We start from the raw sequence: 16,221 nt of genomic DNA, 5'->3' as shown, positions 1-16,221 counted from the left end.
CAGGTATTTGAGACAGAATGTTTACATAACAGAATGTTTACATAGGGCTGTTATTTAAGAAAGTCTGTTGTCAGGAAATAACCCATGTGTTAGTATGTATGTTCCCAGGAAAAGAGCACGTAAGACGCCAGATGGAAGGGCATGGGCTGAATTCTGGAGACTGAGTGTACATCAAGATAGACCGGGCTGGGGATATACTTCTTACAGCACCTGCAGTGGTAAAGATCGTCATGTCTCTCTTTGATGGGTGCATAAGTGTCACAAGAAGTAAGGTCCAGCTGAATAATGGGTGAGCTTGAAAACACCATGACAGAGGACGTGAAACAAAACAAAAGAGAGAGAGAGACTAGATTCTACTGTAGACATACTGGGTTGAGTTTGGGGGTTATTTGTTTTATTTGATAATGTATCATGTGAATAAGGGTTGATGTTATGGTAGTTGTACTCAGTGTTGAATTACTTCAAGAAGAAATAATGTTGATTAAGGTTATGCACATGCTTATCAGTTGATATAGAGCAAATGGGGAACTAAGTAAAAAATGACATGATTTGGAAACACCTCTCAGAACCTGTGGCCGAAAGGGGAAGACTGGATAAAAGCATGAGGAAGCTAATTAGGGCCTCCATTTTTGTAGAGTCCAGCAGAAACACATCCTGGAAGCATAGAGTCAGGTGAAGAGAGAGTGGGAATTGTCATGGTCTTAGATTCCAGTATTTATGAATACAGTCATGCATAACACATAACATTGTCAATACTGTTATGTTGTGTCTTTTGTTTCCTAAGTCTTTTGTTTAGGAAACCAGATGGAGAAGGGTTTGCCAGCTTCAGCTGGAATGTCAGTTTGTGTGATGAGTGATGGAAGTAAGAGAATGTATGGTGTAATCATAGAACAGAGGCCATAAGTCTTTAAGTATGAATGCCCCACAGAAAGAAGGCAGAAACCTGAACCAGGACGAGAGGTTCCACATCTGATGATCCAAGGGGACCAGAAGGACCTCTCCCAGTGGTACCAGGAGATCTGGTCTACATCCGAGTGTTCCGGGAGGAAGTGGCATCAGCCGAGGAGAGAAGGACCCCACGAGGTGGCAGCAGCCACAAACACGTCCGTCCAAGTGAAAGGAAGCAAGACGTGGTATCATCTAAACCACTGCACCCGAGTCCCGACGGAGAGAAGGACACAACCATACAGAGATGAGGACACAGAGGATGCTGATTCACCAGAGAGGACCCCGGAGGGAGCAGGAGCAGCGGAATCGATCAAAGCGCCGGGGAGGAATCAAGAAAATGGCAGACCAGATACAACGAGTGCATCAGCTAACACACTCAGAAGAAGCATCAGGGGGAAAATAGACTGAAAAGTAAAGAAACAAACGACCAAAGTCTCCTCCAGTATGGCCAGAAAGCCCAGAAGTGGGGGGGGTAACATGTCTGCTACTCCTGATGATATACCTGTTGGGGCAGACCTTGTTGACAGAAGCCCTCTACAGTGGGATCCTGAGGTATCGCCTAAAGAATGGGAACATCTCTTCCCTGAAATGGATGCCTTCCCAGATGGAAGCCAAGTTCGGCCTGAAGAGGGAACAACAGGCGAAGAAAGTGGAGGAGGAGCACCAACCAAGAGCAGAAGGAGAAATCCTGCAAGATGAAAGAAATTAGATGGGGATTTCCCCACAATTGACTTTTCAGCTCTTACCTGATCTCCATAATGAACCATTGGAATTAGGACCACGAAAGAACAGTGACAAGGACAGAGTAAGAGCAACTGAGGACAATATGAAGATGATGCACGCACTCACAATCAAGATAAATGATAAAAGCAGGAAGAGAAGAGAGGAACCTGTCGAACGAGGTAAAAAGACAGGACCTGTTGATAGGTTTAAGTTTCATGTTCCGCCACAAATTCTAACAGAACTAGGGGAACAGAGGACAGTTTCTGTATGGAACAAGAAACCTGTACCGGAGGAGTCACTCTGTGGATAGACGCGTCATATAACAAAGGGAGAAGTTTTATGGGACCTCAAAGGATGTGACCTGACACTAACCAAACGTGTGGAAGGCTGGGAGTTTATCATGAACAAGATAACACCAGCAGAAGGTGAAGAATTTGAAATTGAAATAACAAGAACAGGACTGAGTGAAGGAAACAGTTACGAATATGTTGAATTGGGTCCTGTGCCAGCACCTGGACAGGGGCGGCTGGTGACGACCAGGGTGGTGACAACAATGGTGGCGGCTGCTGTAACGACCACAGCAACTACCACTGAGATGACACCAACTGCTCTTAACCAAGCAGACCACGGCAATCACAAAGACACCTGACACATCAGAGCCAAAAGGATTCTTTAATGAGATTTGGAATTCTTTTTCAAACTCAAATGATCTATCTCATGACAAGAACATTGCCAAGATGACAGATATAGATGTATCAGACTCAGAATCGTTCAATGACACCACACAGGAAGAAGAGGTGAAAAACGAATGGTACTAATGGGCTAAGTATACGGCAAACAAGCATAGAATGGACAATTGTATATTGTGTAGTAAATCACCTTTGTCTGATCTTTTGACTGTACCTGAACCTGCATCATTTGAAGAAATGTGTTAAATATAAAATGTTCAATGTTCAGAGAAAATACTACATTCCTTTGTGTGACATAGAATGTAGGATTGCTAGAGGGAGAACTAGAGGCAGGACTGTGTTGAACAACATTGGGTTGGGTGACAAGGATTGTGTTGTCTATAACATTTGAATTGAATTAAATGGACCTTTGTTAGATGGAAACACTGTGATTAAAGGAATATATGAATGTTTTTACAGCCATAACACCGAAGGTATTGATGTAGGTAACACCACTGTAGAATGTGATACTATTTGGGTACTAGAGACTGCAGGGGTTCGTAGAAATAAAGATAAAGGGTTGGTGAGGAATAGTTTCTGGATGTGTGGTAAAAACAAACTGTTGAATGTACTGCCAGATGGATGGATTGGGTCTTTGTACCTTAGTTAGAGCAATTCAACAGGTAACCATTATTAAATCACCCCATGATGACTGTGTTAACTCTAGAAGTTAAGAGGGCGTATGAGAAAGACGCTGAGGTATACTTTGATGCAATTGGACAGCCTAGAGGGGTGCCTCGGGAGTTCAAGGCAAGAGATGTAGTTAAATCTGGATTTGAATCTATATTTTTGTGGATAACACCAAATAAGAACTTAGAGTGGATTAATTATATATACTATAACCAACAGAGATTCATTAACTATACTGACTCGGCTCTAACGGCGTTGAGGGAACAGGTACAGGCTACCAGTAAAATGTCTTGGCAAAATAGACAGGCTCTCAATTGGCTTTTGGCAGAGAAGGGTGGAGTGTGTTATGTTCGGGGATGATTGCTGCACCTTTATTCCCAATAACACTGCGCCTAGTGGATTCTTTGCAATCACTATGGCTAAACTTAAAGGGTTAAGAGCAGAGGTTAAGGCACATGCTGGGGTTGACTCTCATGTTTGGGATTGGTTTTACTTAGCATTGGAGAAATGGGGAGCCATGTTTGCTAGGATGGCCATTATGCTGGGAGGGGGATATTGGCTCTGGGTATTGTATTTTGTTGTGTTTTACCCTGGGTGAAATCACTTGTGATCCAGACAACGGTTAAACAGATGTTTGTAAGTAGAGCTGACACTCTGGTGATAGTTAATCCTGTGCCGGGTAGGCCAGGCCACCATACTGATGGGAATGGACAGTTATGCAATGTGGTTTGCATAACGGTGGACCCCTTGACTGCCCTTTTGGTAATCCAAACTGCCTGTATGGAGTGGTCTCTGGAGGTGGTTACACTTGCCAGGTTTTTCATAAGGATGGTTTACATGTATATGCTGACATTCCAAAGTCATAGGACAGTCAACTGATACGTATCCACAAAAAGGGTCATTTCCGTAGTAAGTACGACAGGTGTTATGTAAGGTCTACTTTTGCTCACGGCCTTGTGTTTGTGTATGTTTTGTTGAATGTTTTTGATAGGTATATCAATGACTGTTTCTTTTAATTAAAAGTTAGTTTTGCCTTCTGAATATTAGGTTAAATTCAAAAACATGAAGGTAACAGTGGGATATCCTGGTTATAAGTGTCTATGGACCATGTCCTTAATCTTTTAACAGAGGTTGGTATCATATTTGTTGGAGAGGTGTCTGAGAGGGAGGATCATGTTGATAGCTTAAATTTAGAATGATGTTGTGTCAATTTTATTTTGAATTGTTTAGTCTTAGGCAAGGCTATGTACTTATGTGCTTATGCTTCAACAAAATGTTATGTATTTCTTTTCTTGTTTCTAACTAGATATTTTACTCTTATGAAATACTAGAGATGTTTGGTCTAGTTAATTAGGAAGCTTTATTTTTGTTAATCAACTGTTGATATTATGTTCCGTATATGTCCTTTTAAGTTTTTTGGTGCTTATTAAAGCACCAGAGGGAGGTTATGTGGGAGAGATTATATACATGATTTGATAACAAAAGAGAAAGGTACACTTATGGGTTCGTTCCCTGTTCTGGTAAAATGCATTTTCTATTGTATTGGGCAGGAAGCAGTTAAAGGCCATGGGGGTATGGGACACTAAAAATGCAGACACATAGACGCCTAGTCCAGCGGGACATACAAAGATTAGAGGTTGTCTAAGGACGGGGTCAGCTAAATTACCAACTGATGGATTACAGACATAAATTGCATCACAGGGGAGACATAAGTCTGTTTGATCTTAGACAACCATATGGAGAGAAGGCGACCAGGGCAACTGAACACACTAAAAACTAGAGTTAAAGGACACATGGGGTTAATTACAGGGTCTGAGCACAGGCCACAGGAAGGGGGGATGTATATTATCTTTAGGTCAAAGGAAGGGTCTTGACATCAAATAATCTGGCCGAAAGCAGATGTGGGCGTTACTGGGCTGAACAAGCAGGACGTAATGATTGGGATGTAACTGTATTTGCATTGGGGGATGAACTGATAATGTATGCATGGAGATAAAAGGGAGAGGGAGAGCTCTGGAGGTGTGGGTCCCACGGGGCTCTCCGGCTTATGATACGGGTGTATTAAAAGTCTATAATTGAATTCAAAGTTCTTGGTCGTGTCATGTTTGAACCGATTGGCCACTACAACCTCCACAAGTCTGCTTCATCCTTGGGAGCATTTTCCAAATGCCTGAAGGTACCAAGTTAATCTGTACAAACAATAGTACACAAGTATAAACACCATGGGACCATGCAGCCGTCATACCGCTCAGGAAGGAGACGTGTTCTGTTACCAAGAGATGAACGTACTTTGCTGGAGGAAACAGGCACAAATGTATCTATATCCACAGTAAAACGAGTCCTATATCGACATAACCTGTTTAGGCCGCTCAACAAGTAAGAAGCCACTCCTCCAAAACCGCCATAAAAAAAGCCAGACTACATGGGGACAAAGGTCATAGTTTTTGGAGAAATTTCCTCTGGTCTGATGAAACAAAAAATATAACTGTTTGGCCATAATGACCATTGTTATGTTTTGAGGAAACATTGAGAAGCTTGCAAGCCGAAAAACACCATCCCAACCGTGAAGCACGGGGCTGGCAGCATCATGTTGTGTGGGTGCTTTGCTACAGGAGGGACTGGTGCACTTCACAAAATAGATGGCATCATGAGGGAGGTCAATTATGGGGATATATTGAAGCAAAATCTCAAGACATCAGTCAGGAAGTTAAATCTTGGTCACAAATGGGTCTTCCGAATGAACAATGACCCTGGTCATACTTCCAAAGTTGTGGCAAAATGGCTTAAGGACAACAAAGTCAAGTTAAAGCCCTGTCCTCAATCCTATAGAAAATGTGTGGGCAGAACTGAAAAAACTTGTGCGAGCAAGGAGGCCTACAAACCTGACTCAGTTACACCAGCTCTGTCAGGAGGAATGGGCCAAAATTCATCCAAATTATTGTGGGAAAGTTGTGGAAGGTTACCAGAAACATTTGTCCCAAGTTAAGCAATGTAAAGGCAATGCTACCAAATACTAATTGAGTCTATGTAAACCCACTGGGAATGTGATGAAAGAAAGAAATGCTGAGAAAGAAAGAAACGCTCTCTACTATTATTCTGACATTTCACATTCTTAAAATAAAGTGGTGATCCTAACTGACCTAAGACAGGGAATCTATACTAGGATTAAATGTAAGGAATTGTGAAAAACGGAGTTTAATTTGGCTAAGGTGTATGTAAACTTCCGACTTCAACTGTAATTATCTGTACTGGCCAATGATTACAATGGCGCTACTGGTTCTGTGTGGTTCATGTGTTTTTCTGCCTTGGCTTCCCCAGTGATTTTACCCACGCACCGCTACTGGTTCTGTGTGGTGCATGTGTTGGATTTATCAAACAAATTGTATGTGTAGACAGATTGACAGAAACGGCAGCAGAAGGTGAATGTTTAGCTTTTGTTGCACACATATTCAGATAAGGCTGCGTACCATTTTGCACAATGACCTTGTAGGTGTGATCGAGGCGTTAGCGATTTCGATGTAGGAGCTCCAGTATAAAACGTAACATCACTACTTATGGGAGATTCTGGAGCGGCGCCTGAGACAGCATTTTTCCAACACCATCAACAAAACACCAAATGATTTCTATGTGGAAGAATAGTGCTACATCCCTACAATAAAGTTTCAGAGTCTTGTAGAATCTACAGTATGCTAAGGAATATAGAAGCTGGTTTGGTTCGTGGTGGCCCAATGCCCTATTAAAACACTTTATGTTGGTGTTCCAACATAAATGTTTCATTTGTTTTGTAATTTACCTGTAGGTTTGTTAATAATCAAATATAACATTTGGCGTTGAATCATATATTTGCTTTCAACAAATGTCTTTTTTTCAATTGAGAAAACCTAACTAATTATTGGAAGTATAAAAATACTTATGGAAGTATTTTTAAAGATGACCCTGAGAGTAATTTTTTACAGTGCAGTAAGATACAGTTATGGACAGGGACAGAGACAGAGAAACAAAAACAAAGCAAATGTATTAAAAACAAAAGAAGACCTTATTTACGTAATTATTCAGACCCTCCGCTATGAGACTCGGAATTTAACTCAGATGCATCCTGTTTCTATTGATCATCCCTGAGATGTTTCTACAACTTGTTTGTAGTCCACCTGTGGTAAATTCAGTTTATTGGACATGATTTGGAAAGGCACACACCTGTCTATATAATGTCCCACAGTTGACAGTGAATGTCGGAGCAAAAACCAAGTCATGAGGTCGAAGGAATTGTCCGTAGAGCTCTGAGACAGGCTTGTGTCGAGGCACAGATCTGGGAAAGGGTACCAAAAAACGTCTGTAGCATCGAAGGTCCCCAAGAACACAGTGGCCTCCATCATTCATAAATGGAAGAAGTTTGGAACCACCAAGACTCTTCCTTGAGCTGGCCGCCCTGCCAAACTGAGCAATCTGGGGAGAAGGGCCTTGGTCAGGGAGGTGGTCAGGGAGGAGTTCCTCTGTGGAGATGGGAGAACCTTCCAGAAGGACAACCATCTCTGCAGCACTCCACCAATCAGGCCTAAAGTAACCAGAATGAAACCACTCCTCAGTAAAAGGCACATGACAGCCCGCATGGAGTTTGCTAAAATGCAACTAAATACTCTCAGACCATGAGAAACAAGATTCTCTGGTCTGATGAAACCAAGATTAAACTATTTGGCCTGAATGCCATGTGTAACGTCTGGAGGAAACCTGGCACCATCCCTACGGTGAAGCATGTTGGTGGAAGCATCATGCTGTGGGGGTGTTTTTCAGCGCCAGAGACTGGGCGACTAGTCAGGATTGAGGCAAAGATGAACGGAGCAAAGTACAGAGAGATCCTTGATGAAAACGTGCTCCAGAGTGCTCAAGACCTCAGACTGGGCCATGGTTCACCTTCCAACAGGACAACAACCCTAAGTACACAGCCAAGACAACGCAGGAGTGGTTTCCGGACAAGTCTATGAATGTCCTTGATTGACCCAGTCAGAGCCTAGGCTTGAACCCGAACGAACGCACATCTCTGGAGAGACCTGAAAATAGCTGTGCAGCAACACTCTCTATCCAACCTGACTGAGCTTGAGAGGATCTGCAGAAAAGAATGGGAGAAACGAATACAGGTGTGCCAAGCTTGTAGCGTCATACCTAATAAGACTCAAAACTGTAATCGCTGCCAAAGGAGCTTCGACAAAGTACTGAGTAAGGGTCTGAATAGTTATGTAAATGTGACATTTATGTTTTTATTATTTTATAAATTAGCAAAAAAAATGCTTTGTCATTATAGGATATTGTTTGTAGATTGATAACCTGAAAAACATTTGGAAAACGTCAAGGGGTCTGAATACTTTCCGAAAGCACTGTATCAACATGTTCCTGTTTCAAAACAACAGCAACATAACAGAGACAGGGCATTATGTATCTTAGATAGTGAACAGGTAGACACTACCCCTGGAAAAACATACACACAGACCCTGGCTGTGCCTCACCTAGTGCCACCAGAGGAGTGATAACAGGTACAGCCAGGGGGGCAATGAACAGGTATACACCCCGGGGCAGGTAGGGTATCTTCCAGGTGCTGGAGTCACCCAGGCCGATCACGTTGGTGTGGGCATGGTGCATCTTAATGTGGCTTGTTACACCTGCCCTTGCTGTGAAAGACCCACACACCTGTACACACAGACAGACAGACAGACAGACAGACAGACAGACAGACAGACAGACAGACAGACAGACTTGTGATCAAGATGTGTGATGAAACAACACTAGAAAATGCAAAGACAAACATGTTTATATTTTCATAGAGCACTATGGAAGAGAATGGCACAGACATGGGGATCGATATCCAGAGAAGCGTGTCATGAACATAGATACTTGACACGTGAGTGACTGTGTGAGTGACTGATAGCTGAATGACTAGCTTGAAAAAACAGGCCAAATTAAGGACAAAGTCCAGCAGTTATGTTATTACATTTTAGTAGACACTCTTATCCAGAGCGATTTACAGGGGCAATTGGAGTTAAGTGCCTAGCTCAGGTGCATATTGACAGATTTTTCATGTGGTTGTCAAGGGGAATCAATCCAGCGACCATTTTGTTTCTGGCCCAGCGCTCCTAAACGCTAGGCTACCTGCCTCCCTCATCTGTAATATAATATCTGGTGAAAGGATAAAATGTTGGGTCAATGAACAAAAGTAACCCAAATTCAAGAGAGATTAAACCCAGCTTGATTTGGCTATTGTGGCTGAATTCATTGATGAAGCTTTGGCTAACAGGAAGTTCTCTCTCTCTCTCCATCCCTCCCTCCCTCAACAATCCACTCTCTCTCTCTCTCAATCTCTCTCTTACCTCTATGAAAAACACAGCCCAGACATCGGCCCAGGTAGGGGACTCGCTCAGCGATCCGTGACTTGCCAGATGGGTGCCCTTGATGGTGATGACAGCATGGGACACGCCCATCAGCACCATGCCCAGGACAAACACCAGGGCCTGGGACGAACCAAGCAGCAGGAATGCTGGAGGAGAGAGGGAGAGGGGAGATGGGGTTAAGGAGAGGGGGAGATGGGGTTGAGGAAACAAGGAGATGAGGAGAGAGGGATAAGGGCAAGGGGAGGGAATAGGAGTCAAACAAAGGATAGCAAGTTTACATGTTGTTCTAAATGCAAATATTCCACAATATGGAGAGTAGCTTAGATCTGTAGAATACATATGTTAGCATAAATATGTTAGCATTTGCCTGGTCCCAGATCTGTTTGTGCGGTCTTGCCAACTCCTATGGTCATTGTCTTGCCAAACAATAGACAATGTTCCACTCTACTCTACACCTGCCATTTGAAACACATTCTAGAACAGGTTACTTGAACATTCTGTTCTGCAGTCAAGCAAGTGGATGTTCCTGATATTTTTCCTGTGGTGGACCTTGCTTGGCCAGATGACTGACATCTGCAACTTTTCAAGGAAGTTAGGAACCAATATACACAGGCAGTTAGGAAAGCTAGCTTTTTCACACAACAATTTGCATCCTGTAGCACAAACTCCAAAAAGTTCTGGGACACTGTAAAATTAATGGAGAATAAGAGTACCTCCTCCCAGCTGCCCACAGGAAACACTGTCACCACCGATAAATCCATGATACTTGAGAATTTCAATAAGCATTTTTCTACGGCTGGCCATGCTTTCCACCTGGCTACCCCTACCCGGGTCAACAGCCCTGCACCCCCCCAAGCCTCCCCCGTTTCGGCATCACCCAAATCCAGATAGCTGATGTTCTGAAAGAGCTGCAAAATCTGGACCCCTACAAATCAGCCGGGCTAGACAATCTGGACCCTCTCTTTCTAAAATCATCCTCTGAAAATGTTGCAAGCCCATATTACTAGTATTACTAGCCTGTTCAAACTCTTTCGTATCATCTGAGATCCCCAAAGATTGTAAAGCTGCCCTGGTCATCCTCGTCTTCAAAGGGGGAGACACTCTAGACCCAAACTGCTACAGTCCTATATCTATCCTACTCTGCCTTTCTAAGGTCTTCGAAAGCTAAGTTAACAAACAGATCACCGACCATTTCGAATCCGTACCTTCTCCGCTATGCAATCTGGTTTCAGAGCTGGTCATGGGTGCACCTCAGCCACGCTCAAGGTCCTAAACGATATCATAACCGCCATCGACAAGAGACAATACTGTGCAGCTGTATTCATCGACCTGGTCAAGGCTTTTGGCTCTGTCAATCACCACATTCTTATGTGAAACCTTGGTTTCTCAAATGACTGCCACGCCTGGTTCACCAACTACTTCCTAGACAGTGTTCAGTGTGTCAAATCGGAGTGCCTGTTGTCCGGACCTCTGGCAGTCTCTATGGGGGTACCACAGGGTTCAATTCTCGGGCCGACTCTTTTCTCTGTATACATCAATGATGTCGCTCTTGCTGCTGGTGATTCTCTGATCCACCTCTAAGCTGATGTCACCATTTTGTATACTTCTGGCCCTTCTTTGGACACTGTGTTAACTCACCTCCAGACGAGCTTCAATGCCATGCAACTCTCCTTCCGTGGCCTCCAACTGCTCTTACATTTAACATTTACATTTAAGTCATTTAGCAGACGCTCTTGTCCAGAGCGACTCTTCAATTCAGGTAAAACTAAATGCATGCTCTTCAACCGATCGCTGCCCACACCTGCCCGTCCGTCCAGTAAACTCTCCTTCCAGACTCACATTAAGCATCTCCAATCCAAAATTAAATATAGAATCGGCTTCCTATTTCGCAAAACAAAGCATCCTTCACTCATGCTGAAAAACATACCCTCGTAAAACTGACTATCCTACCAATCCTCGACTTCGGCGACGTCATTTACAAAATAGCCTCCAACACTCTACTCAGCAAATTGGATGCAGTCTATCACAGTGCCATCCGTTTTGTCACCAAAGCCCCATACAGTGGGGCAAAAAAGTATTTAGTCAGCCACCAATTGTGCAAGTTCTCCCACTTAAAAATATGAGAGGGGCCTGTAATTTTCATCATAGGTACACTTCAACTATGACAGACAAAATGAGGGGGAAAAATCCAGAAAATCACATTGTAGGATTTTTTAGGAATGTATTAGCATATTATGGTGGAAAATAAGTATTTGGTCAATAACAAAAGTTTAACAGAGTTAATGCCTACACTTAACCTTAAACACTTGGAAATTTGACGTTTGGAACAAATTCGAAATTTGACCTTTGAGGAACATGGATGAACATCTCATTCTGACGTGAGACTGTGAGAGCTGGTAGGTTTTATGGCTGTGTTCACAGTGTTGGATGACCTCCCTCCCTCCCCAGAACACAGTCAACAAACAGTCTGTTATCTGGGAGCCCGACCATGCCAGGCCGCCTCCCTACTGCGGTACCAAGGTGTGGGTTACAGCACTGAAAGGAGATGCTCAGATGAAGGAGGGTAACTGGATCACTACTTGGGAGGTGTTGGGATGGGAGGGGGTACATGTTGTGAGGGAGGGGTACAGGTTATCATCACAGGTATAGGTTGCTCCTGCAAAGTTGTCATGCCATCATGAGAAAGAACTAGGAACAATATCTAAATAATGGACCTAGAAGACTACAAAGTGACTTACACTAAAATGATTCAACTATGTATTCTTTGCAGTAGCTTCATGCATGCACTCTGGAATACATGACAAATGCATGCAACCTCAATGGGCTTCACCTGGACTATGCCTCTCTTGGAGCGGGGGATCTTTGGTTAGGTGATATTGCCAATCTATTCCTAACACGGCAAAATCTGTCTGGCGCTAATGTTCCACTTTTCCCCACCTCCTATTTCGAAGAGCATCATTGGGAGGCGATAAGTTACAAGGTCAGTAATACACCATGTTGACAGTAATACACCCCCAGGGCAGTATTGGACTGTCCAGTGTTGACAGAGAATTAGTAGCACAGAGAAGAGTGCTACTAAAATGCTACGTGCCATTGTAAATAGCAGAAACAGAAATGTGGCCCTTTACTGGCTGATCTTTGTGTTTTGAGCTAAGTGTTTTTATTGATCCTCTTGTCCAGGTCTCTATTGTTAAATAGGTAGTCTGACCTCAATGGGACCTCCTGGATGAATAAAGGTTCAATAAAGACATCTGAAATAGGTATTGGAGAGCATGTAAAGCAATGTTCTAATCGTAAATATAACAGCATTTAGAATCTAAAGACTTTGATTTCCAAATATAATCAAACAATGAACCTTGATGGGTGTGTTAACAAGCTGCCAAATTAAGCATAGCCTCTGGTGACATACCAGTCACACTGACCTAGAAAGAGGTCACAGACTCAGATAGGACAAGGGAGTATCAGACATCAAGCATGTGTGTGGTGTGTGTGCAGCCTTGTTGAAATCAGTATTTAATTGAGGCCATGTACTGGTCTACTTATACATTAGAACAAGTATATTTCTGCTCTGTCCCTGTCTAAACATCAAGTTCCAGGTTAGTGCTCAAGATCTAATACTGGCACAATGGATTAATAACATAATGTCCTGTGTATTTAGAACAAATCTGCATTATGTGGTAAAGCTATACAAACATATTCTTCAGACTGAATCCTGCTCTCATTATTGATCCCATCGTTCAATCTGGTTTAACCAGGCTAATAGCCAGTGAGAAAAACTGGTTTAACCAGGCTAATAGCCAGTGAGAAAAACTGGTTTAACCAGGCTAATACCAAGTGAGAAAGACTGGTTTAACCAAGCTAATACCCAGTGAGAAAAACTGGTTTAACCAGGCTAATACCAAGTGAGAAAGACTGGTTTAACCAGGCTAATCCCCAGTGAGAAAGATTGGTTTAACCAAGCTAATACCCAGTGAGAAAAACTGGTTTAACCAGGCTAATAGCCAGTGAGAAAAACTGGTTTAACCAGGCTAATACCAAGTGAGAAAGACTGGTTTAACCAAGCTAATAATCAGTGAGAAAAACTGGTTTAACCAGGCTAATACCAAGTGAGAAAGACTGGTTTAACCAGGCTAATCCCCAGTGAGAAAGATTGGTTTAACCAGGCTAATCCCCAGTGAGAAAGACTGGTTTAACCAGGCTAATACCAAGTGAGAAAGACTGGTTTAACCAGGCTAATACCAAGTGAGAGAAACTGGTTGAAAAGACTTAATTTCAACCAATTTTGCCATTGTTAGACAGATGTCTTACCTGGGGGTAGGGTGAACTGAATGTGTTAACCTCATTTTATAAACATATAATAACATATACTGTATTACCTACCTTTAAAACAACATAATATAATACTATTATGCCATTTAGCAGACACTTTTATCGAAAGCGACTTAGTCATGCATATATTTCCAAATGGGCGGCCTCAGGGACAATTGAAACCCATGATTCTGGCGTTTCCAGCGCCAAGCTCTACCATCTGAGCTACAGAGGACCACTATAAAGTGTGAGACAGGTGTGTGTATTGTAGATGTCTTACCTGGAGGTAGGATGAACTGAATGTGGTAAACCTACACTATATAAACATGTAATAGCATACCATATGTTGGCCTTGATAAGGACTATAAGGTGTGTGAAACGTGTATGAAGTGTGTGAGACGTGTGTATGAAGTGTGTGAGACGAGTTTATGAAGTGTGTCTGAGACGAGTTTATGAAGTGTGTGAGACGGGTTTATGAAGTGTGTGATGCGGGTTTATGAAGTGTATGATATGGGTGTATGAAGTGTGTGAGGCGGGTTTATGAAGTGTGTGATATAGGTGTATGAAGTGTGTAAGACGGGTGTATAGATTACCTGGGGGTAGCAGGAGAAAGGAGAGGGCCAGGATAGTGATGTCGATGCCTCTCCGCTCCCACCAACTACTCTCCTTCACTGTCTTCTGAACCAGACGGGTCAGCTCCATCATCAGCGACTCTTTATCCGTCCCCTCCATCCCCTTTCCCCCTCCGTTCATCATCTCTCCATTCTTCTTCTCTTTCCCTGTGGACATGTCCTGTTTGGAGTTACCAGTGTTCTTTTGGAACAAGGCCTCTCTACCCTCCCACGGTTTAACATCTTTGTCTCTTCCTCCTCCCACGCTCTGTTCTTCCCTCCACTCCTTTGGTACATTCTGCATGTCAGCTCCTTTTGTGCCTCCCTCCTGACCGACAACAAACTAAAATAAATGTGACTGCTCGGTGTGTCCAGCGGCTGTACGGACAGACTCATAGGCAGCGTCCAGACTCTGAGAAAATCAGCCTGCACATTGTACCCTGAACACAAAGGGTCTGGACTGATGTTAGCATGGCAGGGTGCAAAGTTTTATTGGCAGTTTTATCCAGTTGCTCAGCTGGAGAAGCAATTCTGCTAATCTGTCTCTCTCTCCTCAACGGAGCCTCTCATGCATACCTCATGTCCCTCCCCTGCTGTCCTTGTTTCCCCTCACTTCTCCCATTGCTGTTGTAAACTTGGCAGAGGTCCTGGGAAAGGAGGAGTGGGGGAAGGAGGAGGAGTGCAGGGAAAGGGGGTCTAAGTCAGGAGAGGATTTGCAGCCCCGGCTTAGTACTCACTGTGTCAGTTATTTCTTGTTGCTAAGGGAGAGATACACACTAAAGAGAGGTGGGTAAGTTAAGAAAGAAAGAAAGAAAGAAAGAAAGAAAGAAAGAAAGAAAGAAAGAAAGAAAGAAAGAAAGAAAGAAAGAAAGAAAGAAAGTAGACAAGTGTTTAAATGCGCAGTTGGCCAGAGTTTTGAGCGGGCCAGGTGCCATGTTGGCTGCAGTGCTCTTAATGAGGCAGGCGAAATACGAGGACTGGAGGTATCTTGAGTGGACTGGACTACCACTACAACTGTTCAGCAGTGTTGCAGTTGGGCCCACCAGCAAAACGTTTTGTAACGGTAAAGGAAATTATCGGTTTTCTAATTGGACAGGTATGACCTCCCCATTTTAAAATGTTTTCACTCTAATAAAACATGACCCAGGGGACATAGGAGCACAAGGCTATCAGACAGACCTTCATTTGTCTACCCAGGGGACATTTTTATTTATTTAACTAGGCAAGTCAGTTAAGAACTAATTCTTATTTACAATGACAGCCTACACCAGCCAAACTCAGATGACACTGGACCAATTGTGCACTGCCCTATGGGACACCCAATCACAGCCAGTTGTGATACAGCTTGGATTCGAACCAGGGTGTCTGTAGTGACACCTTTTTTTTATTTTTTACCTTTATTTAACCAGGCAAGTCAGTTAAGAACATATTCTTATTTTCAATGACGGCCTGGGAACTGCCTGTTCAGGGGCAGAACGACAGATTTCTACCTTGTCAGCTCGGGGGTTTGAACTCGCAACCTTCCGGTTACTAGTCCAACGCTCTAACCACTAGGCTACGCTGCCTCCCCGAGCACTGACTGGTCTAAGACACTCAAGCAGTGTCTTAGACCGCTGCACCACTCGGGAGCACTCGGCTATCAGACAGACCTTAATACGTCCCTCTACAGTCGTGGCCAAAGGTTTTGAGAATGACACAAATATTAATTTCCACAAAGTTTGCTGCTTCAGTGTCTTTAGATATTTTTGTCAGATGTTACTATGGAATACTAACGTATAATTACAAGCATTTCATAAGTGTCAAAGGCTTTTATTGACAATTTCATGAAGTAGATGCAGAGTTAATATTTGCAGTGTTGACCCTTCTTTTTCAAGACCTCTACAATCCGCCGTGGCA

At 43.2% G+C, this 16,221-nt stretch overlaps 1 protein-coding gene across 1 annotated transcript in view; it reads right to left on the bottom strand.

The window, feature by feature from the left end:
- The window catches only part of LOC118397421 (fatty acid desaturase 6), a 34,672-nt gene extending 19,759 nt beyond the window's left edge, over positions 1–14,913 (bottom strand). Inside the window, exons 1-3 of the mRNA XM_035792145.2 lie at positions 14,308–14,913; positions 9,386–9,552; positions 8,528–8,708 (exon numbers count right to left, since the gene is read on the bottom strand). Of these exons, the coding sequence (XP_035648038.1) occupies positions 8,528–8,708; positions 9,386–9,552; positions 14,308–14,629 (670 nt within the window). The 5' untranslated portion in view covers positions 14,630–14,913. The remainder of the gene's footprint in view (positions 1–8,527; positions 8,709–9,385; positions 9,553–14,307) is intronic.
- Between the last annotated feature and the right edge of the window lie 1,308 nt (positions 14,914–16,221).

The sequence above is a fragment of the Oncorhynchus keta genome, chromosome 2 (genome assembly GCF_023373465.1).
Source record: "Oncorhynchus keta strain PuntledgeMale-10-30-2019 chromosome 2, Oket_V2, whole genome shotgun sequence".
Lineage (NCBI taxonomy): Eukaryota > Metazoa > Chordata > Actinopteri > Salmoniformes > Salmonidae > Oncorhynchus > Oncorhynchus keta.
This window is presented reverse-complemented; position numbering and strand designations above follow the sequence as displayed.